The 25,596-nt window shown below is 34.1% G+C and overlaps 1 protein-coding gene across 1 annotated transcript; it reads left to right on the top strand.

Annotated features, from left to right (window-relative positions):
• The first annotated feature begins 3,446 nt into the window (after window positions 1-3,446).
• Window positions 3,447-24,077, top strand: LOC111376913 (squamous cell carcinoma antigen recognized by T-cells 3). Its single transcript, XM_022999928.1, has 17 exons — window positions 3,447-3,810; window positions 4,280-4,413; window positions 5,658-5,715; window positions 7,697-7,912; window positions 10,475-10,750; window positions 11,694-11,828; window positions 11,913-12,038; window positions 13,120-13,164; window positions 14,903-15,010; window positions 18,036-18,178; window positions 18,266-18,389; window positions 19,612-19,686; window positions 20,979-21,262; window positions 21,594-21,678; window positions 21,784-21,873; window positions 23,240-23,399; window positions 23,734-24,077. The coding sequence occupies exons 1-17, from the start codon at window positions 3,586-3,588 to the stop codon at window positions 24,075-24,077; spliced, it is 2,628 nt and encodes an 875-aa protein (XP_022855696.1). The 5' UTR covers window positions 3,447-3,585.
• The last annotated feature ends 1,519 nt before the right edge of the window (window positions 24,078-25,596 follow it).

The raw sequence follows: 25,596 nt of genomic DNA on the forward strand, positions 1-25,596 counted from the left end.
TGTATAGAGTTTTAGTTTGTTTGATGGAGATTAAGCTCTTGTTTGTGCCCTATTTTTGTAGAAAGAATGAATTTTTGAATAGTGTATTGATGAAAAATATGTGGTTAAAAAATAAGGAAAAATTTTAGATTTGCGTATAATATTATTTTATTGAAGAATGTGTGGTTGAAATAATGTCAAAATACTATTAAAATATTTATTTCTTTCACAGAATGGGGCTCAAGAAGCCCTTGTTTGAGTCCTTTTTTTATCAAATACATTTTTCAACAGTGATTTGACACAATTTTCAACCACATTTCTCAATAAAATAATTTTACACTCAAACCCAAAACTTTTTCTTATTTTTTAACCACACATTCTCCATCGCAACACTATTTCGAAATGCATTTTTTTGAGAAAAATAGGGCTTAAACAACCCCTAAAATCAAAATTTTAGTAGATTTTGATAGAAGTAGATAAAATATATAGATTTAAAGTTTTGGAACCCATAAAATATATGGTTAAAATTAATTGTTGATTTCGGCCTAAATTAAAATCTATCAATGCCAAACAAGGGCTTCATATAATTATAAAGACAATATGCCCCAAAATTTGAAGATAAAATTAACAAAATGTCAAATTTCAACGAGCAATACAAATTACAAGTAAAGTTTGGCAAACAGAATTACAATGCAATGGCAAAGGGATATGCTCGTTTGTATGATTATTTTCTCAATACAACTATTTCAAATAAATTGAATATACATTTGAGTGAATTATGTACAAAATTGAAGAATGTGAATGCAAATGATAGTGTAACAAATAATGAAAATTGCGATCAAATACAAATGAGCTTTTAATTTTATACTAATTTATAAGAAATTAACTTAAAATAAGAAGTAGTTGTATGAACAATGACAGAGAATTATTAAATTCAAAGTACTTTCAACAAATATCTAAAAACATTATTATCATGAGATAAAACAAAACAATAAATGACAACTTATGTACTCTGTAATATATATTTTGAAGATAGGAGAGAAAGAAAGAAACCTATAAGGTTGTAACAATGGCAGCGAGATCAAACCAAATTGTATTGAATCTTCAAAATTTTAATTCAGAGAGAGATAATTTATATTTTGTTGGGTTGAAAAAATAATGGTGAGTGATTATTGGAAATGAAATTTGAAAAGACAAAGAGACTTTTTTTTTGGTTAAAAAACAAAATGAATGTTTGGAAGATAAAGTGACAACTTAATTATAAATAGGGAAAGTAATGTTTGTGATAAATAAATATAAGTGATAAGTTTATTGCCATATATATTTTAAAGATTTTTGTATTTTCAATTTTTATTAATTTAATTCTATTTTCAGAATTTCATAAATATAATATTCGTTTTTCTTCAACTAACCAATTAACTTTATATAATATGGGGCCTTCACCAAAGCGGGCCTTAGGAGATCACCTAATTCGTCTATACTCAGTCACTGTATATCTACTTCTCTATACCTTTTTCGGAGGTTTCTTTATAAGCAGCTATCTCTTAATCATTGGTTCTAAGATAATTATACAACTTATGTCCATGACACTTGAATCAATCTCTTTACTTCCATATTAATTTTTTTCATTGCACCTAAATGTGTTTTACCTGTTTTTTTAGCTTATATACACTTCTAGGGTCAAAGGGCCAAGGTCTTGGAAAAGAGAGATGAAAGTTCATCAGCATATATTTGTCAAGCACATGCCTGACGATCATCAGATGACATGACAACCTCTCTGCACATTCATAGGGCGAGAAATCCCAGATTTCATCGGCATAATTTATTTGTTTAAACAGTGCATGCAGGTGAATATGCACTAAAAAACAGTGTCTTGAACATCGAGTAAAATCGTATATAGAAGAACCCAATTTGAAGTAAAATAAGGCACGCCCAGTTAGCACATGGTAACACCGAATTCATCTCTTGAAATGGAAAACAAAAACACCAATACATATTCAAACAATAATTCATCTCCTTAATTAAATCACATCTATGCATTTCACATATACGTGCGAGCCATATTGACCTTGTACAAACGCGGCGATGTGCTTACCATTTCCCTTAGTGAGAAGCAGAAGAGATGGAGTGAGAGTGAGAGTGAGCTTTAGGAGCGTAGATCTTGTTGTAGGCAGTTTCACCAACGAGGTAGATACCGAATGCAACGAGGGCAATTCCGAGGCCCGGGGTGGTATGACGCCACTGATTCGTCATCATCAGGTGCTTCCGCCACTCGTCCCTCCGCCTGAAGAACTCTCCGGTGGATCCCAAAGGCTTCGCCATTCACGCTTTTCTTCTCCTTGGAGTCGGGGCTATATATGTGCGATGTATTTATGGTATCGATTTTGCTAGTGGTACATCGAGGTATACCTAATGGTGTACACCCCACTCACATGCGCGCGAGATACCCATTCGAATAAAATATATTTTCTTTCACATGGGTTCCACACCCATACGAGTGGGATGTACATCATTCGGTACACCCCATTATGTACCACTAGACAAATTCTTATGGTATATGGGCTTTGATGCTTTGATTGGTAATGTGGGTTTTGGGCTTTGTATAAGATCAGCCCATGTTTGAGAAAGAGAAGAAATGGCATCCACCAATAGAGAAATTTTTCACAAAATAGTTCATCTTTTTTGTAGAGATTAAAATCTAAATTTTAATTTAAATCAAAATGACATTATGAGCTTGTTTGGGCTACATTTTTTGCCCCATTTTAATGAATAATTGTACTGTTGGAGGGCAGTAGGTGGCAGCTTTTGTTGACTTTCTCTCACAATGAACAGCAGGTGTCCGTTCTTCAATGGTAGGAATTTTTCTTTTTTTGGAGGAAGAATGCCCCTCAAACATGCTCTCTATTCATGATCTAGAAACTTATCTCTATAGCAAGCTCCAATAATTTCAATTTTAACCACATATTTTATGAAATTCGTCAAATTTTTCAATCACACGTTTCATTGAATTTCATCAAAATTTACTAAAAATTTAATCACTACTAAATACAGATAGTATATTTACATCTTGCGTAGCCATATTTGGCAACTATTTTTCATACTATTTTATATTTATTGATATACAAAAATTATTTTACAGGAAAAATAGAAAATAAACTTTTCATTATAAATAGCTAAACAAACCAAAATACACTTTAATTAAAATTAACAAATCACATAACGTATATTAATTTATGTATCAATTTACATACCGGTTAATGTTTTATCATTCTTTAAAAATTAATGGCTGAAGCTTATGATGTTTTATGAAATGCTTTTTTCTTTTTTTCTTTTTCTTTTTTTAAATGGCACTTTTAGCTCTTATTTTAGCTCAATTATAATTAGATTTTGAGAAAAAAATATATTTTGTAATAGTAATTTTTAAAAAAAATATGTAATTAAAATAAAATGAAGAATGTATTTAGAAACAGGGTTCTAATGAACCCCACGACTCCACTCGGAAATCTCAGTATCCCTTGTATTATTTTCCCCGATCTTTACTGACCCTCTATCTGCGCGGACTGCCCGTTAACACAGCATAAACCTAGAAGCTCGAAATTAGTAAAAATGGTGGAAACTGAAACCATAGTTGATCCTCAGCCCTCCAAAGAAGAAGAAGCTGCAAATGGAAACGAAGAACAAATGCCTGATGTTCAGAAACCTAGTGACGATTCCGATTCCGATTCCGATTCCGATTCTGATTCCGAAGACGAAACTCAAGCGAAGGCCCAAACTGAAGCCCTAGAGTTGGAGCTCTACAATAATCCCTCCAATTACGACGCTTATGTCCAAGTAAACACTGATAACGCACATATTTTCACTTACACACTTGTATTATTAGTCCACGATTGATAAATGAAGTTTCTCTTGATATATTGAAAGTTTCGAAGTTAATTATCAAATTTTGATGAAATTAGTTAATGTTCTTTTAAGTTAATGATTTGAAGTCCAAGGTTTTCACATCGGTCTTGGTCCTTCAATTATGTGTTAAAACTTGTAAGATCACAGGCTTTTGATGCTTTAATAATTAGTGCCTCTTTTTTGTGAAAATAGTAGAGGAACTAGTTTTTTGGAGCTATGGAGGTGATTGATGACTTTTCATTATCTGAACTTTTTCTTACAGTCATTCGAAAATTAAGTTAATGTGTAACGTTGCTTCCTTCTCTATCTGCAGGACATTTTGTTTGTCCAAGAAAGAACTTTAACATAACTTTTCTTACTGGTAACGTGAATTTATATTTTATCTTCTGTGGTTGTGTAGTATATTAAACTTTTGAGGAAGCAAGGGGATATAGATAAGCTGAGACAAGCAAGGGAGGCAATGAGTGCGCTGTTTCCTCTAAGTCCTGAAATGTGGCGAGAGTGGGCTAAGGATGAGACTACCATGTGCTCTGGGTATTTTTTCGCATTAACTTTTTGTTTCATTCCACTTAGTTATATACTTGTATTTATTGTTCTTGAAGAATTATAATTCCAGCGCATGTCATTACTATCACGGTGGCTTGTTCAGTTGCCTAAATTTTGACTCATAACATCATCTGCTTGTATTTATTTCTGACTTTTCTTTTTGTCATTATTGTTCTATTTCTTAATGATCCTTTTTATCCCAGATATGTGTTTTCTATGACTGATATTCTCCTGAAGTCAGAGCTACTTCTAAAGTTTTTTTAGTGACAATCTATTTTCATTTATGAGAATAAGAGGAAGCAGAAAATAAAATGAAAGAAGGAAGATAAATATTATTCTGGGGTTGGGGGAGGAGGAGGGGGAGTGAAAATTTGACAAGGTATTGGGAAGCTTGGGAGAGGCTGAAATCTGCGACTGAAGCTTGTCCCACATTACCTTGTGGAAGGTATGGAATATCGCATCTTCTTATTAGCACTCAGTGCATCTTATTAGAGTTTAGACTTTTCCTTTTCTCTTCCAATTCTTCCTGTGCTAAAAGAGGTTTCATTACATAAACTAAAGGTATAGTGAAATGGATATTGAGGCGGGAAGTAGAACTATGATATGTATGATGAAATCTTATGAGATGATACTCATCAATAATTTTTGAGGATAATCGTGAAATCAAAATAAATCATCTTACTGTCTAGAAAACTCTGATTGAGGGAGTATATCTATGTATGTACATTGTACACCCACATGTGAGATGTTACCATGGTTAAATGTATCTCTACCAATGTCTTCATTAAGATGATGAATTGTAGTTTATATGTCCATTGCTGCAAAGCTGAAGGCAAATTCTTCTTTTGAATTGTGAACAACTTAATATATGTTGTTTGGCATCTATGCAATATTTTGCTTTGTCACCGACGGGTTGGTTAGTTTGTCGGTGGTGGTTGTTTATAGGGAGACATTGTTTAAGATAGTTCAATCTTTCGGCTAATAATTTCAATATGCGGTTTGCCAGTCTAGATCTACGTTGTAACATTGCAAAAGTTGCTTTGCTTCTCTCCCTTCCTCTATGAATCTTGTGCACTATTTTGTATTTATTTTAATTGTAATTTGATATATTCAAATACAGGATAAATATGGCTCGTTGCTTTATTGTGTCATAATTTGGTATTTATAGTCTTTTACCTTTTCATAAGGCTCACTTCTGTTCATTTTACTTTTCCTTTTGCTTTCCTTTTCAGGGAGGACGCTTTCCCTGCAGTGGAAAAGCTTTACGAGCGAGGGCTGTCTGATTATATGGTTTGTTCTGCTTCTTATGGACAATTCTCAGTCTTTCTGAAAAGTGAATTGATAAGTAACCCCTACCCCAAATTCCTGACCAACCTTGGAAAATTAATTATGTCCACGAGTGAGATACCTGTAGGTTCAATGCAAAGTACATCTCTGTCTCATCTTTTAGAAATATGAAGCTAAAGGAAAAGAAAAAGCTATTCTTACACATTAAGGTGCAGTTTATTGAAGAAATATGAGAGAAGGTAGTTATTATAATGTCTTGTATCATGTTTAACTTATACAACTGGATTGATGTATCCTTTAATAGTTTTTGTTCAGAACCATGAACTTAAAATAGGGTGAATGAGCTAGCTTGAGATAGGCTTTGTGGTTGGCCCATTTGTTCTTTGAGCCAAGCCTGTATCAGCTCTCCTGGTAAATGACATCATCAACTTCATCCACTGAGTAGGATAGAAACATGGTTGAACATATATAACAGAAGTAAGAACTGAAACATAGACGTGTGTGTATACAGAAGGGTGCACTCAGTTCCGTTCTGACTGCTAGATGCGTTTACACATTTATTTTCCAGTACTATATTTTACCCAATTCAATTGATAGGTATATATTTCTATGTATACAGCTCTTTTTCCTCTATGGTTCACTTTTGTAGATTTCTTTCCTTTAATCTTAGAGGACTGCTTTGTTTTTGGACTCTTTATTCACAAAAAAATGTAGAACATCCAATTAAGAGTAGCATCCTGTTTCAACGACTATGCAAAGATTGATATAAAAGGGAAAAAAAGGAATCGTGGTGCTTTGAGTATACAATCTTTGATGCTGGTGGATATGTCACTACTTCTGTAATAAGCTGCCAGTTTCGAATCCTGGTATGGTTGTTGATATTAATATTTTGTCCTTGAATAAGCATGGAGGTAACTTAGTTTGAAGCGGTGGCACTTTTAGATCCGTTAGTCTAGGGCACATGAGAATAGAACGATATTCTGGGATTTAATAGTACCTCTCTGTTGTTTGTAAATATGATATAAATTAGGGAATATACAACATTTATTAGGCCGTATTCTGTTAGGTTCTATCTACTTCAGCCATGAAATTTTTAACACCCCGAAACCTATGTACCGAAGGTTACTCAAATAATTCCTTTAGCCATTATAAAAGTTGATTGACACATTATACTAAAAAAGATTTGAAGGAGTTTGCGGAATAAAACAAGTTATTTTATTGTCTCATAAAAAGGTCAATAAATTTCAAATTGCTAACAAAATATAAATTCATCGGTATTGTTATTTGTGCAGGAATTATGTATAGTGGCTTTTTTTTTTTTTTTTTTTTTTTTTTTGTGAGTGAAAACACGAAATCACTTGGCATTTATGGAAATCCATACCTATTCGTTAAATTTTTTGTATACTTGAGCTACTTAGAACTGAAAATTCTTACGAATGAATCTCGAACTCGCCGGAAAAGATTTTCTTCTCTCTCTTTCCTCTCTCTCTCTCTCTCTCTCTCTCGTCTTTCTCTCTTACAAAATTAGGGTCAGATGAATTTTTTTTCCGAGGCTGAGGATCACGTAAAGGGTGAAAAAAATGAGTGGATCCAACTTCATTTGTTATGCATTATAATTGCAAGCACTTAGTCAAGAAGAAACTGGATAACTGTAGAACCTCATATAAATTATCCTTCCACTGTTTTTTACTGATCAAAAGTTAAGCCTCCATTTGGCAAAATTCGTAAATTATCTATAAATGGTCAAACTTCATTTTCAACTACACATTCCAATGGATTTTAATTACTATCCACCACTCATTATTATGTATTTATAAATTCTTCCCAAATGGAAGCTAAATGTGTAAAAATTTGTTAAAAAAAGAATGCATATCTAACTTATCAACTGGAAGTAATTCAGCAATATTCTAACTCAGCTTGCTTACTATCCTGATATTTTAGTGGACAATGCAAGTAAAAAATTGACTGATATTTTCCTCTGCAGTCCGTTGCCCTATGGTGTGACTACTTAAATTTTGTTCAAGAGTATGATGCATCAGTCCGTGAATGTTCTGCTCTTGGTATTTCAAAGGCCAGAGATCTCTTTGAGCGTGCTATTACTGCAGCTGGGTTACACGTTGCTGAAGGTGGCAATATATGGGAATTATACAGGGAGTTTGAACAAGCTATTTTTCTCACTATTGAAGAAACTGACTCTGAGGTGGGAACTTTAGTTCCGTTTTTCTTTCTGTAGCTATTTGATATCGGTGTCTGATCAATATCCACAGTTTGCATGTCTTGTTATTTGTGCAGGAATTATGTATAATGGTTTTTTTTTTTTATTTTATTTTATTATTATTGGGCTGGCATGAGATATTACCTCCGTTTGGTCAGTTTCATATATAGGTTATTACTTCTGAATTCATGGGTATTGAAATCTTTTGGGGTGTGTGTAGTGATTAGTGCAGTTCCTTGGCTGGTCTATAGTTGCAAAAATGGAGATGAAACAAAAGGGGCTTTATTTGTCACTTAGAGGGCACAAAACTTCTTCCTCTGTCGTGCAATCTCCTTTTTCTTAAAATATAAATTTGAAATAATTTATAATGTGGATGGTATATCTGGAGTTGCACTCTGAGATGTTCATAAGAGGAATTTGATCACAGTTTACAAGTTGGGTTGAGTAAGAAATTTGAAAATACCTCACTGTCTTTAGCAGTTGATAGTTTTACAGGAACTAATTCTGTAGCTGCTTCAATGCCACTCGTAAGTGGATATAGACATCCTTACGCAGGTTAAATTTTCTTAATTTATTGTTTGTCTATTAAAATTCATGTTATAGGCATTGAGGTGAGTATCCGGCTGAAAACTTCAGAGTCATGTGGGATTAGTCAAGGTGCACGCAAGCTGGTCCGGACACCCATAGTCATAAAAAAAAAATAAAAAAATTCATGTTATAGGATTGACAAAGGTTTATGTTCGCTGTCAACCTATCACAGCCCTCCTTTGCTTGGGCTTGGGACTGATTTTGAAAAAGTCTTAGTTTTTGTGTCTTGATTGCTTCTATATTAATAATGAACGTGCATCATGCACTCATTAGCTGGGAGGCTTACCTTGAACTAGACATGCATTTTAGCCAAAACAGTATGAAGTAGGTTAGAATTTATTTTGAATTTTTCTTTTCTTTTCATAGTTACTAATTTTAAATTAGATAATTTTTCGTTTCCATTAATTCGCTAAGTATCCACCTTTAATATCGATTGATTTTTGATTTTATTTATTTATTTATTATTATTATTATTGTTATTTTTATAAAAAAGAACAGTCCTTTTGAGTTATGTAGACTATTTAAATAATTATTGATATATTGATTGACATTGAACTTTCACCTACAATTCGTCTCTTGTCTCTCTGCTTCTATTTTTGTCTTCTTTCTTTCTTGTTTTCGGGCTTTGCTCTGGATCAGTTTGGTATTAGAGCCTACTTGCCCTTTTGACCAAATCCCTGCCAAATGCTGCATTATGTGGTGTTTTTCTTCAAAAAGAACGAGGCACTACTTACCCTATTTGTTTGTCAAAAAACTTTACACATTATCATTTAGGAATTTCCACTTGTTCTGAGCTTTTTATTGCCCTTGTGAAATGTGAAAGTTATGTATAGATACATGGGAATATCCAGGAATTTACAACAGGGTGCTAGAAATAAATTTTTATGCAGAGTTTGAGAGTAAGAGAATTTTATTTATTAGAAGCTAAAACACACCTAGCTAGCTGATTGGCCCACCAACAAGGCTCACTGTGATATGTTTCTAACTCTTAATGTTTTAAAAATATTTCGGCATTGTTTCCTCTATGTAAAGACTAAACCAACCTGAAAATCAACACAACGTTCCTAACACAAATTAATGAAATAAATTGGGAACAAGTTCTCCTCCAATAAATTCGGAACAAGTTCTCCTCCAACTATAGGCAAGATAAAATTACTAAGGACTAAAATCAGAAGCTCTATGAAATGCTACTATTTTGAAAATTTTACTGTCTAGCGTTCTGAGCCACGATTTATGGAGGCGTAAGGGTCCAATGAATGAGTGAAAAGAAAAGGAGATTAGCGGGGTAGGTGTATTAAAACTTCCCTTGCCAATGCTCGATCTTCCCTTGTATGGATACATCATTATGTGCCCTAGCAAAACAACTTTTATTAGATATGCATGACAAAAGGATAAGGAAGACGTTTGGAGTAGATAGTGGAAGAGAATAAATATATACACAATTCGAACGGCTACTTTTTAGGTGCTTATTCAATTTTATTTTCTGCCTTTACAGTTTTTCGAAAAATTGTTTGCGTGATGGACTCAGTATTTGATCTTGCCCAGTGTTAGGGAAGTTTTTCCCTCTCCTCATCAGAAATGACTTCTAGATAGGTTCTCCCCCTTTTGTGCAATCTGATCTAACTTTGTTGTAAATAAGGAGACGTACACTAATCATGTCTACTCAGGATTTTAAAACTATGATCTTGATCTCTTTTTATCCCAACCCCTTCTCTGCTTTTTGGCTTATATTTTGTTTTTGTTTAGTTGAAAGTGCTGAAGACTCCACTTTATACACTCTAACAGGAGGGATATGTATTATATGAGAGAACTTATTAGTTATTGGATTTTGGATTTTGCCTTGATGAACCATTAATCAGTGGCCATTAGACTATGCCTCAAAAATAAGTTGTTTCTTGATAATTAGAACCTTTTTCAGCTCAGATAAGTCACCCTCTATGCTGAAGTTGTCTTTTGCAGGCAAGAGAAAAGCAGATACAGAGAATACGGAATTTGTTCCATCGCCAGTTATCTGTTCCCCTTGTTGACATGACATCAACTCTTCTTACGTACAAGGCCTGGGAAGCAGATCAGGGGGCCACTGTGGATGTCAATAGTAGCAACTGCGATGGTCTTCCATCTCATTTTGTGTCTGCATATCATAAGGCATTGGGGATGCTGAATGCTCGTGCAGATTTTGAAGAAAAAATTTCCAAAAAGGATGTGGACAATGCTGAAAGACTTCAAGAATTCATGGTGTGTGCTTACTTTTTAATGCTCACCATCCCACCCCAAAAACAGAAGCTCACTCAACTCAATACAACAAAGCTTTACACATGTTTGTGTGGGTCAACTACACGGATATTTCTTTTCAACATCACACTATTTCGCCTATGAAGACATTCATAATTAACCTAGAAAGATTCAAATACTTTCCACTTAACTTATTCACTTGACTCTAGGTCACCTCTCCCTCTATGTTTATATTAATATTATTTCCATGAATATATTAAGAGAGAAAACATGGAATATTTCAAAAATCTGTAGAACCAGCGAGAAATCTTATTAGGGTGATTATAGGTAGTAGGTACTGGTAAATGGTAATAGATGCATATGGTAGAAGTGTATTTTTGATTATTCCTGGTTTGCACACACTTTCTGAATTCAAAGAAGAATATATGAGTCATTTATGTGGAGATATACAGTACACCTTGTACATGTATCCAGTGTATATTTAGAGAATAATATTTTTAGCTGACCAAATCTAATAGCAATAGCTTTACATTAACGAAAATTGTTATATTTTTTTCATTTTTATTAGGAATTGAGTTTGTTCAATAATTTCTAAGTCTATTATATTATTATATTTTTGATGGACATGAATTCTATGAACACTTGTTCATGAACTCTGACTGACTATTTTTGAAATATTGTTTATATTACATGATAATTGTAATTTAATTACTATATATATATATATATATATATATAAAACACGTCAACGTGCGGTAAATAAATCCAAAGTTTTACTTGTATTCATGTTATTCCTTATTTCTAAATTCCATTTTCTTCGTTCTGGTATTTTTTTAATTTAACTTTTCACTCTAATTATTATTAGTTTCAAAAACTTGGGTTAATTCATCATGATCATCAACATAATACTCTAGTAAATTTTATGGAGTTTTTCATTTCGCTGCAGACTTACTTGAAGTTTGAGCAGTCATCAGGGGATCCAGCTCGCGTAAATATCCTGTATGAGCGTGCTATAACTGAGTTTCCTATATCTTCTGATCTATGGCTCGATTATACTCGTTACTTGGATAAGACATTCAAGGTTTTCTTTCTCATCTTCCTCCTCGATAAATTTTCTATTGTCTTTGATTATACAAATGACATCTGGATGTATCTTATATTTCAGGCCTCGAAAATTGTAAGAGACGTTTATAACAGGGCAACAAGAAACTGTCCCTGGGTTGGAGACTTATGGGTTTGCTATTTACTCTGCTTAGAACGATGCCATTCTTCTGAGGAAGAATTATCAAGTGTCTGTTACTAGACTCTCTTTATACCTGCTCCAAAATATTTGTGGTTTAATTCTCGTAGATCTTTTTTTTTTTTTTTTGTTGGTAGGTAGATTAAGTCAACTGTGTGCTTAAAGTTCTTTACATCAATACTTTTATAGGAACACATGATTGTCCCTTTCTCACTCATCTAAAAGAGTGAAGAAGGGATTTGACTCTAGCCTTAGCAGACATCCATTATTTTAATCTCTTCCTTGGATAACTTCTGAATCTGATTAATTTTTTGGGTTTGACAACAAATGCAAATCAATATGCCACATTACAGTTGAGCATATATTGAATATATTTCTGTATGCATGTTTTATGTGTTATGGACTTCACTATATGTTCCCTTTGGCAAGCAATAAAGAATTAATTAATTTATTAACACATTAATAATCTTCACAATATGTTGTGATCTCATGATGTAACTGCCTTCCTTAAGCTTTCCACTATCCTATGATAATAGTTCAAAAATCTGTCTTGAGTAATGAATGTAATTACACACTGCAAAACCACTTGCATAAAAAACCAAAATCTCACCTTTTTGTTCAGTAAGAACTAGGTGCTCTTTTATTGCAATTGTGGCTGACCTAGAATCAGAATTCATGATGCACCAAGTTTTGAAATTCAACCATACAAACCAATATGCTATTTTGAAGTTAATATTTATGCAACTGAAAATGAAAGAACAAATGTAGAAGACATTATTTACAGTCAAAGCTTGAGATTAACTGTATCCACTTTTTTTTATCTACAATTTTTTTCTGTTAGAAATTATGCTGAATTTATTCCTAGTTTTTCTTACCTGTTACTGCTTCAATGTTGGATATGCTTCTGCTTGTCTTTGTTGAAATACAAATTTCTTTTATTTTTCTTGTCTTGTGAAGTTTTGTGCTGTTCTTCCCCTTTCCCTGATTTTCTGAGCAAATGAACTTCACATTGATGCCTTTGGTTGAAGTCGTTTGCTAATTTATTTGTTTTGCTACTTCCTATATATAATTCTTTCTTTTTGTTTGGGCACTTCTGCTTAAACAATGCTTTTCGTTTCCTTTCACATTTCAGGTTTTTGAGAAGTCACTACAATGCACATTCTCAAGCTTCGATGAGGTATAACTTGTATTCTTCGGTGTGATTAATTAATGTGTGAACTGCTTCCTTTATTTTATGCAACAATTTTCTAAGATGAGGAGATGATTTCCTTTGTTCATAAGACCAAGGACCACTATGTAAAGCTCTCTCTGGATCTTTGTGAAAGCTACTTATTATGGTACGATGTTGTAAAAACCTAGACAAATTTGGTAAAAGTCCTCATAGCTTATGTTATTGTTGCGAGTGTGCTTCAAGAATTTAAATACATAAACATGGAGCTATATTGGTTGGAAAGGGGCAATAGATCTTTGAAATTGTGGTGATAAATCCAGACTAGTCAGGTATGAAGAGAAAATGTCAACTCGGGGTTATATGGGATGTCTTTTTCCTTTTCCTGGAATTGAGGGATTAATGAAGCAACAGATTGATGAAGATGATGTGTTCAAGAGCTAAAGATTCTTTACTTTCTGAAAAGTAATAGGGTCCAAAACTCTTCCACATTTAGAAGGATTTTTGACGAACAAAGCATGATGACTTGAAATTAACTCATGCTATTAAATTTTTTTCCTGGTGGCTTCTTTTTTGTATTTTGTAATCTTGGAGCTATATATTAGCAAAGGAAGCATTCTATAATTCAATAAGTAGCCACGGATTGTGTGCATTCATCAGGTAGAGGCAAATTCATGCTATTCATTCTAGCCTTGACTCCCTGTAATCTCGATAGGATCTTAATTGATTCTGTAAAACCTTTTGTTTGAAGTTCAACCTGGGCATTTGTCACAATGCAGGCTGTTAGCTTAAAATTACAGTTATTTGCTTCATTATTGGATTGAACCCAGTTAATGGTCACAAGTTCCTTAGTCGAAATCTTGTGATAAATTCTTTGTACCAATATATGCTTGTCCCAAGTTACGAATTATTATGCTCCATCAAACCTGGCATTATGATGAAAAAAGAATAGCCTTTATTCCAGGGTAACGGACAAGGTTGTCTGCGACCTCTCTAAAATCAAAGAGGCAACTAGCTTTCAACAACATGAGGGTGTGGGGATCCACGAGAATTTGAATTCTGCCTTGTCCAACTCCAGGCATTACTATGAGAACTTCCCCATCACCATTCCTGCTTCTGTAAATGTCATCACTCTTCAAGGATCCCATTTCTTTTAATGGAGATGCTTAGCCGTTCTCTGAGGGTTAAGACCCATAAGAGATCAGATTGTGAACAGAGTAAATTATTTTGTGAGTGAAGTTCTTGGGAAGATTTAATTTGTTATGTCTCAACACTGGTTCTTTGGATCTTAATCTGTGATGAGAAATGTGTAGACCTTTGATTATCAGGTCTATGGGAAATGGGTAACTGGAGATCACATTGGATGGGCAATATGGAAAGCCAATAGATGTGATGCACACAAAAGTGTGTTTTCTTATTCAATGTGCGTGTTATTTGTTGCCTTTGTTAGTTTTTGTTTTTCAAGTGTAGAGGTAGGGAAGAGGGGGAATGCCCTGGTAGTGCCTTTTGTTTGTATATTTGAACATCTTTAGTTCATATTTTTAAAATTAAAGTGAGGATGGGAATCATTCATTTATTTGTATGAAAATGTGTACTTAGTTTGAAAAATTGTATGCTGCCAATGAACAAATTACACGTTTGCTTCAAGTATCTTTTTTTTCTTTTTTAGGATTTATTTTGAAATTGTAAGGCTGTAATTCTTGGTGTTTCATTAGTGTCTGAATTGGAATCAAATTTACTATTTCAGTACCTGAATGTATTTCTCACCAGAGTAGATGAGTTAAGGAGGAGAATTTCTGCATCGACTCAAGTGGAAGATGGCATGGATTATGCTGTTATAAGGGATATATTTCAGGTTTACATTTCTGTCTTTTAAACTTTTGAGCATTCTCATGCTCTTTTACCATGTTTCAACTAATACATCTTTAGTTGTTATGGTGTTCATGACCTGCCCGTAGTTTTCCTGTGTATGCACGTGGTTAGCAATTATATTGTCAACCATTTGGCTGTGGTCCCTTTTTTGTTGCCTCAGTTTTGGCTTTCTAACACTTTGTCTGGCTGATCGCAACATTTGCTAAAGATGGTTTATTAGAGTATTCTATATATAGAGATTCCAAAATTTGAAAAGGTGGCCAATTTATTATTCATTTGTTCCACTTGTTGATTTTGCTTATTGATGGCTTATAAGAGTATTCTATCTATGAAGACCGTGCTTGACGGTAGGGGATTTTATCGAAATAAGGACTCTCATTTAGGTAAGGTGATAAAAGTGCCTAAAACTTGGGTCAACTAGAAGAGGCACATGCTTGTGCAATCAATGCCTTGCCTCTGACTTGAAGCCAATCTCCTACACTCAATGACTTGGGAAATTTTAAAGTCGAATCTTTATTGTATCTTTGCTTTTCTTTACTTCTTTTATTTCAGTAAGCACTATTGCATAGGCCTATAATTATATTTTGAAAGCATAGTTTTATTTTTTTCTTCTAAAACTGTTGAAGCTAGTGCTCTACTTTCTCCTATAATGGATTAGGACAAAATTCCCGAGTTTCCATAGACTGTCATGCTTTTTAGTTCTATTGGAGTTATGTAATTTAACCAACGTTTAAATGGTGTAATCGGGTACCGAGGTAGCCCAGACATAAGTTTGAGGCTTAAGCCTCGTAGTAAACCCAAAAATGTCAAAAAAATTAATGCAAAAATAGGTGCATAATAAATCATAAACATTCTTCTGAATTCAAAATAGAACAATTTTAAAAGATTGTTTTGTAAAGATTAAAATTAGATTTTTAGTAGATTTTGATAAAAAGTTATTGAAATGTGTGATTGAAAAGTTGTGGGACCCATGAGAGATGTGGTTAATATTGATTGTTCGACTTTGACTTCAATTAAAATTTGCCAAACAGGGGCTAAGTGTGCAAAGAAACTAACAAAAGGAAACTATTACTTTAGTTGGTGGGTCAATAGACTATTCACAAATTGGCACAATGAGACACACATTTTTTTTAATGTTTTAGAGGGGCAGTGGGTTATTCCGAAAGTGGGTCAATTAAAATTTTTAATGTTACGTGGGTCCACACCTAAAGCAAAGTAAATAAGTTTTGAAAATTAAGAAGTGCATGCCTCACAAGCCTTGAGGCTTGTGCCTCATTCAGTCGAGATATACACCTCCAAAAACTGCCTCACAATTAGCACCTTGAGTTGTTCTTTGTTCGTCTGAGACGGGTCTCAATCTGGATATTTTAAACCATGAATTTAACTATTGATATGAATGAACTGATCAGGGCATCTAATGCAAGAAGGATTGTGCTTTTTCTTAACTTATGAACTGCTAGGTTTTGTGCTTCCAATTTTATCTAGTTCTTGATAATAGCTGTAAAGACTGTAGCCCATCTGTTCTGTGCATCACTAGCATCCCAGTCCAGGTTATGCTCTCGATACTGATAGAAAATAGATAAACGAAGAATAAATAAAGAGTAAAAAGAAATTTCTAGAAAGAAAGCCCCAAATGGACTGGACGCAATTACTCATTAGAGGGATAAATTTAGTAAGATAAGTTGCAAAACCTTTTAAAAGATCTTATTTGACATGTTGCAAGAGTATACTTAAAAAGAAGGTTATTAAATGTTTTTACAAGGTCAGTCACCGTTCTTGAAGCTAACACCTCAAGGTGCAACCTTGAACATGTGAAGATCCAAGTGGTTTCAATTTGAAAAGATTCGAACTATAGATTGCAAATCAACTTCAACAGGTAACTATATGGTGCACCATTTAGAGGACACAGATTTTATCTCTATCTACTATTAAAAAATAAAAAAAAAATAAATGCAAAATCCCAATTAACACTATAAAAGAAACTCTTAACAAAAAGAAATAAAAGGACGTCCAGTAATCTTATAGATTACTATTATTGTATATGCAATGGGAACGGAATTAAGGGTCTGTTTGATTGCAAAGATGGAACTTGGGTGGAAAGAAAACAAATTCCAGGGAATTGAATTGTCTAGAAATTGTTTTCCTGAGAATTGTAAATTATTATAATTTTTCACGTGGAAAATGTTAAAATGAAAGTATTTTTTGATGTTCGTTTGACTTTGTTTTACATGAAAATTGTCAATTAAAGGGATAGAATTTACTGGTATTGGGGATGAAATTTGTTTTCATTGCCAAAAAAAAAAAAATTATCTATCTTTTGTTGTTCGTTTGACTTTGTTTTACATGAAAATTGTCAATTAAAGGGATAGAATTTTTTACAATAATTTTTAGAATTTGTTTCTATTGCAAAAAAAAATAAAATAAAATAAACGCTACAGTAACTCGGAAAATGCTGACGTAGCGGCCAAAGGTGGAAAACGAATTCTTTGAAAAATTGTCAATCAAACAAGCCAATAATGGAAGTTGGAATTCGTTTTCCATTTTCCCTAGAAAATAAAGGGCTATCAAACAACCCCTAATTGATCTTAAAAGCAAAACGAGGGAAGATAAAGAAAAGGAGATGTTATTTCTTTGAGTACCTGAAAATGCTTATCATTTGCAGTTAGTCTCTCTCTGTGATAATTTAGTCGGGTTGGGAATAATACTTTTTCTCTTCCAGAACCAAATGAATGTTTTCAAGCAAGAAAAACCATGGATAATAATATAGTCATTCAAATTTTTCATTGCTGATTCTTTAATGAAGGTATCTACCTTGGGCTGGTTAGCATATGTAGTCAGTTTTCTGTTGAACGGGAACTCAAATAGATTTCACCATGTCCCTTTTTGCTGCTAAACCAGAGTTTGGAGAGCTGCAAACTTCATTCTTTTGAGTTGTTCGATTCATATTTTGGTAATTTGCGTGTTGTTATCCATGGTGTTCACGCTTAATTTTTCATTTGCAACTCCAGCGTGCGTCAGATTATTTATCTCCACACCTCAAGAATACGGACAGTTTTCTTCGCATGCATAGTTATTGGGCTCGTTTAGAGTCAAAATTGGGCAAAAATATGATTGCAGCTCGTGGTGTCTGGGAGAGCTTGCTTAAAATTAGGTATGTTCATTTTTAATTTCCTTTTGGTTGGTTGTGGTGGAATATTCAATCTTTTAAGTTGATATCACATTGCTATTTTCTTTTCAGTGGATCTATGCTGGAAGCTTGGCAAGGTTATATAGCAATGGAAATTGAAATGGGCCATATAAATGAAGCTAGATCCCTCTACAAGAGATGCTACAGTAAAAGGTTCGCTGGGACAGGCTCAGAGGTAGGTTTTTCTTTGTACTAAATTATTAAAGCTGTGTAATATTTTGCGTATTTTATAAAATGTTTCTTCTTTCAATTTCTTTACTTTGTTTTGATTCCTTCATTCTCGCCTTCAGGGATAGCATGGGATAGACAGAAAGTTGTCCTAAACATGCTATAAACCATGAAGTGAAACGGTTATAGTAATCATGACTTAGACTTGTATTTGAAAGTTCTAATGGAACAGCAAAGCCCATGATGTTTATTTCAGATTTCATTTTGTGCCTGATTATTATAAATTGCTGAGGAAATATACGGTAGAAGAATTAGGTGTGTATATAGTTTACAATTAAGGAAATGGAGGCTTGGTTATGTAATTCTTAAATTGCATTAGTAGTCCATTTGTATTGTTATCAATAGCAAGCCTAGTTGTGCCTCTAAGTGCAATGCACGCATCTTTTGGTGAAGCCCGTAGGAGACTTTTTTTTTCACTTTTATTTTATTTTTTGTATTTTACTGCATTTTCATCTCAAACGCATGTTTTGTAGTTGATATTTGCGTGCTGCAATTGAGTTATTGACAAAATGCGTAGAATAAATTTTAAGTCATTGGTTGATAACAGAATGGCTAGCTCACGATAGTTAGTAATAAAATTGTGTAATTGGCCTCAAAAGCTTGTGAATCAGCCCTATATGTGAGAGAACACTTTTTCGTATTGCAAATCTAGGTCTGTGAATTGGTTGCACGGGAGGAAAGGTTTGACAATGAACAATGGGAAATAAGTGTGTGTATGGCTGTTCAGATATAAAATAAAATGAAAAATTATCTCTGATTTTTACAGTGAAGAAATAGTGCAAGTTTAAGTTCCAAACTTTTGCAATTTATTTCAGAAAAATGTGGTGTTATTTTTTTGACAACCTATAGCGGATTTGGGGATGAAGGGGAAACTTTTATGTGCTTTTACATGCTTGATTTAAAAGATCTAATCTACTAACATAGTCATTGTGTGTGTTTCAATAGTACGCTTGCTGGCAATAATGATAGAAAGATCATATACAAGCAAGCTAGAAAGTCAGCATGTTTTTATTTCCTTTATCCAAATGCATGCCTCATTAGGTCAATTATTTAATCTTACTTCGTCTTTGTTTCTTAAGTTGTCCTCTTTTCTGTAACTCTTAATCAGAATATATGTTGTAGCTTGGATTAGATGATACCTTCATTTCCTAAAACACAGAATCATTCAGGAAATATGTCATTTGTGGGTTCGTTTTGAAAGAGAATATGGTTCGCTGGAAGACTTTGATCTTGCTGTCCAAAAGGTACTTTTTTCCGCTACTGCCAATTTTAATTGTCCATATGCCAACATAACATTCATGTTATAATCTTCTTTGTATTCTTATATGTGGTACCGAATTTTTTTTGTAAATTATGCCTTTCTGAATTTAGCATTGAGCTATCTTCTGCCTTAATATATGGTGTTTGTAGTGAGACTTTATTTCTTGAATCTACATTTGGAGTTCTCAATTAATTCAATTGCAATATACATCAATGCTTTCAACTTTAATCTTCAACAACGTTTTCAGTCATGAAATTTTATATATACAACTATGTGTGCCCAAAAGTGCTTTTTTGTGTTTTGCTGCCTCATTTTCTTTTCAGCTGGTTTTAGGCTTCTTTTTCCTCAAGTGTTCCTCCTGCTTGTTTTCTATTTCTTTAACTAGAAATACACAAGCAGGAAAGTGAAGCCAAATAACAAGAATCCCTGTCCTTTTGTGAAGCTGAAGATGATCGGGTTTAAAATAATTTTTGTTCTCAATATCAGTTATTGCAAGTGCAGTGCAGTGAATGTTTCTTTAGCTGGCAGTTTAACCACTGTTATAGGCTTATAGTGAATACAGATAGATACATGAGTACTCTGGATAATTTAATGTCATGTATTTTTCATTTATGCACTAGGTGGATTGGATGTATTCTGGATAATTATTTTTAAGTTCGGGTCATTTTCAAGCTTCATGAAATTGTTGTCATGGGTGTGGTTGCTATTTTAATGGAATAGATGAAGTAATTTTTGGAAAGATTTGGGATTTCAATCCTTGTTTGTGGGAAGGATTTTTTTTTTTTTTTTTTAAATTTTTTTTTTTTCGTATTTTTATTCATGTCTAGGACCAAATTGTCTTTTTTTTTATTCATGTCTAGGACCAAATTGTCTTTTTAAAATATTATTGTTCATTAAATGAGGATAAGGGTCAAATTGTCCAGTAGGGAACAAAGTTTACTGAAGTGAGAGGTTGGAGATCTCTGCTGCTTTTTGCTCTTTTTATTCAGCATAGGCTTGACAGGCTTATCTCATGTGAAAACAGTTACTGCTAAAGGGAAAAAAACAGTAAGAATTGCATTGTAATATAGGCTTCATTTTTAACTTTTTAGGGATTTTTTTCGGGAGACTTGTACTGGTTATGATTTATTTATATATATTTAAATACATACATTTACTAGTAAACCACAGGATATATATGACTTAACTTACAGAGTATGGCATCCTGGAAAACAATTCAAACCAAATTTTGCTAATGTTTTTCTGCTATCGTTTCCCATATTCAAATTGTTGCAGGTGACTCCTCGTCTTCAAGAGTTGCAGCTATTCAAATTGCAGCAGCAGAACCAAACTGTCAGTGCGCCAACAGATGAGAGAGAAAATCTAGTTGGCAAAAATGTTAAGGAAAAGAGAAAGCCAGTTTTGAGTTCATTGGATAAGCAGTCTCCAGCAAAACGTAGGAAAGATTTGGATCAGCAAAATAATAAAGCTTATGGGAATGATAAAGGTAAGGGAAGACACTTGGCTGAAGCAAATGAAATTGCACAAGTACATGACAGCAAAGAAGACAGTACTAGCACCAAGGAAACAAAGACTGCTATCGTTTCCCATATTCAAATTGTTGCAGGTGACTCCTCGTCTTCAAGAGTTGCAGCTATTCAAATTGCAGCAGCAGAACCAAACTGTCGGTGCGCCAACAGATGAGAGAGAAAATCTAGTTGGCAAAAATGTTAAGGAAAAGAGAAAGCCAGTTTTGAGTTCATTGGATAAGCAGTCTCCAGCAAAACGTAGGAAAGATTTGGATCAGAAAAATAATAAAGCTTATGGGAATGATAAAGGTCAGGGAAGACACTTGGCTGAAGCAAATGAAATTGCACAAGTACATGACAGCAAAGAAGACAGTACTAGCACCAAGGAAACAAAGAATCATTCTCCTATAAAACCTGTAATATACAATGACCAATGCACTGCCTTCATATCTAACCTCAGCCTTCAGGCATGTTGCCCGTTCTTGTCATTTCTTTTTGAGGAGGCTCAGCTCTAAAGCACACAGAAATCAATAATGTAATTTTACTAACCATGCAATGATAACTTTCCACAGGCAACTGAAAAAGATCTCCGTAGCTTCTTTAGCGATGTTGGAGGTGTGGTTGCTATTCGGATATTAACCGACAAGGACAAGAGACCCAGAGTAAGGCTCAAATTTTATTCTACTCAAGTTAGGTAGTAAATTGATAACAGAACTAAATGTGAAACGATATAGCTGTTCTTATAAACATAAACATGCTGCGAAATCAAGGTTTGAAGACATTTCTTGGGTCCTTGGGACAATATTTTAACCTAAAAGATTTAAGAAATGGTTCTCTGTCACTTTGACATGGGCTGAACCAAGATTATATTTTATTTTGGAGATAATTAGGCATGAACACTTTTTAAGATCATGGCAGATTATTGCACTGAGCAACTAGTTTTTATTGCATTAAATTCTTTGCAAAAATATCTGCTTTTGACAAAAGGAAATACCTTTTTTCAAAATGTTCCTCTCATCCGTGAAAAGTAATTTCTGGATACAACTCAGTTTCGAATTTGCCACTTGAATATTGAGTAATTTCCATGATATACCTAAGTCATACCTATTTTCAGCTGTCTGAGATTGCTGCAAAACGTTCAGTGTGAGTTCCCAATAATATTGGGCTCTAGATTTGTTATGATATTTATTATTCTACGGGCATGGAGTCCCTTTCCCTACTATCATTCTTAGATTTATTATATAAAATGCATAACACTAGTTGTCTTAAAGTTTGAGATTTCAAGGGAACAATCAACAGTGATTTTTCTCAATATTTGTCATATCTGTTTGTCTCAATATTTTTTGTATCTGTTACCTAAAATATTCTTGTTGGAGATGCAAGCATCGCCCATCTTTTCTGTGGTTCTCGGATGAACTGGCAGCTCTTTGGTGCCAGTTTTACATTTGTTGTATGAGATGATCTCTTTGTTGCCTTTCTCTGACTAATAATCACTTAATAGTTTTTCGTTGCTTTTCTACAAAGCGTTCTAGCTTTTCTACAATTTACAGGGCAGTTGGAGGACTTCGTAATGGTTTTTTTTTTTGTCGCCTCTGATAAATTTTTTTTTTGGGGTGGTGGGGTGTTGATTTTTTGTTACTCCCAGGACAAGCTGTTTGAAGTTGAATGGTTGTATCATGAATGTTCTGTCGTCTTTGCACTGTTATTATTAGCTTACAAAGTTGAACAGTAGTGCCAGTGTTCGAAACTAGTCTGTTTTATTTGCTTCTTATTATGAAGCTTATACAGTATTATCTCCTTTTTGTAAAATCTGGTCGTGGTATAATCACAGTTCCAGAATTACAGCCGTTATGATACTCTACATTTTCTTATGCATGAGTTGAAATTTTCTGTTATTGCCTAGACAATATTCACGATTCATCCAAATCTTTTAATAGAGTGATAATTTGTAGTCGATGTTATTATTTGTTTGAATTTTTCTGTTCATTGTCAACATATCCTTGTTATTTATACGTCAAATAAATGAAGGGGTTGGCATATGTGGATTTCTCCGACGATGCACACCTGGCTGCAGCTGTGGAGAAGAACAAACAAAGCTTACTGGGCAAGAGATTAAGCATTGCAAGGTCAGATCCCCAGCGAGGCAGAGGGAAAAAACCTGCTGGACGTAGCACTAAATTTGACCGCGGTATGTTGAGAGAATAGTTTTTTAAGAATCACCTAGCCTCCATCTGCACATATTGAATGTGCCTTCAATCCCTATGATCATTGATTACTGTCTATGCTTCTTCTAGTCTGACTTTGAATGCATAAAAACCAATCATGTTCAGGAATAACTTTTCAGTACCTATGCTTAATTGACTTAAAAGATTCTTTGTTTTCAGGACTTGTTTAGGCTAACAACTAGAAATTGTGTTTGTTGCATAAATAGTGCAAACGCTACTTGATGTGTTTCTTTACTTAATGTGCCAAATTTGAAATTCCTACGTTCATTTTATTGTTGCTGCTCCTCAAAATTGCAGGGACTGCTGATAATCGAAGAAGTAATGCAGGTGAATTGGAATCACAAGTTTCTGTTGAGACTTCCAAAGGGGGAAGGGGTCCTCAGCCACATTCTGCCAGTCAGGAGCGTGGAGATGATGTGCAGCTGATAGGGAAGAACACATTCGCAATGCCTAGAAACGTTCGAGCCCTGGGTTTTCCCAGCCGGAATAAGGCGCAATCTGAAGAAGCTAAGGAAGTGGAAGACGAAAATCCAAAATCGAATGATGAGTTCAGGAAGATGTTCCTGAAAATTTTTGTTTCTGAACGTCGAGTGTTCTTCATTTTCAAACATGTTAACTCTGCACTGCACGTGATATGTTAGGGGTGAGTGAGTAGTTTGTTCTTGGGCCTCTTACGTGTCTTCTTTTTCCCAAATAATACTATACTGCTGTAGTAATAGCTCCTACGAATCTGGAAACAAGAGAGTTGAGCACAACAGTGCTTGTGAAATTGCTGTACAAAATTAACTTTTGGGTTTTCTTGCACGGGACAACCAGTCTGACACAGTACCATACAAATGCGATACACAGAAATTGATGGAATGAGATACATGAAATATTAAAAGTGCTCGTGTATAGGGGATTTATACATATTATATTACGAAGATTTACATGACTCTATAAGTTGGCAAATAAGAAACTTGTAACATACGATAGGGTGAAAATGTTGTGTTAGTACTAAATTGCCAGTGGCCCCAGTGGGAGGCTCGTATGACGGGTTATTAGTTCAATGATAGAGCATGTTCCTGATAATTGTGTCATACTCCTACACTGGATAGTTCAATGTGTTCGTTGATGCCTGACCTTGAGATGTAGATAATTATTTAAGACTTGTAACTAGCTATGGATACTTATCAAAAAAAAAAAAAAAAGGGAGAGAGAAGGAAAAAGACATGTAATTAAGGATAAAGAGAGGATAACTAAATGGGATGTGCTATTTGCACAGGGCCCTCTGCACAGGGTGTGCACAGGGCCCTGTGCAAGGAGTAAAATCCTAACTAAATTGATGTTTGAATAGGGTGTTATGCATGAATTTATATGAATGAACTGACAGGTTAAAAGCCTGTGCGTGAAAGCTAAAATGGTCCTATATATATAAGAGTAGAAATAAATTAGAAAAGGTTGTTTGTGTGAGTTGTGCCCAGTTTTTATTACAGTAAAAAGCAAGGTGAAGGTGGGAAGCAAAGTGCATGCGTTGCTCTCTCTCTCTCTCTCTCTCTGTGGTTCTCTTGCTTTAGAGAAAGAAAGAGAATTACAGGCTTTGTCCCATTAAATTGCTTTCTTTCACCTTGGATCACCTGCTCTTCTGAATTCTTCAGCTTTCTAAACACACACGTCATCTAATTTTTACAATTACCCTATGCATCTTGTAAATATTCTTGGGTGGGGCAGTGACTTATTTATTTATTTTTATTTTTAACTAACTTTAGACAGAAAAAGTTTAATGTGTCATTATCTTTTGTCATATTGAATTGATTTCGTACTCGTATTGGATTGGATAAAAACTTCTCACTATTAATGTGGCGATAGAATCTTAATTATGATTTTAAGGTTCTCTTCACACGTCAACGATGAAAATCTTTTGTTATACCTATTGAAGACGAGATCAGGCGTTTTTTCATATTCTTCGTCATCATATAATGTGTGTGGTATTTGAAGATTTATGATCACATTGTCACTGGCATTTTTGAAATTTGTAACTGCATAGATGTGGCAAGTCCAATCTCTTATCGATGTCTTCATTTATGCAATCAATTGTCGTTCTCATCGTAGCGTTCTATAGAAAGAATGTAGTGCAGGTGGTCAGAGGCAGTGCTGCAAAATTTACTTCGCCCATGTGGA

The sequence above is a fragment of the Olea europaea genome, chromosome 3, assembly GCF_002742605.1.
Source record: "Olea europaea var. sylvestris chromosome 3, O_europaea_v1, whole genome shotgun sequence".
Lineage (NCBI taxonomy): Eukaryota > Viridiplantae > Streptophyta > Magnoliopsida > Lamiales > Oleaceae > Olea > Olea europaea.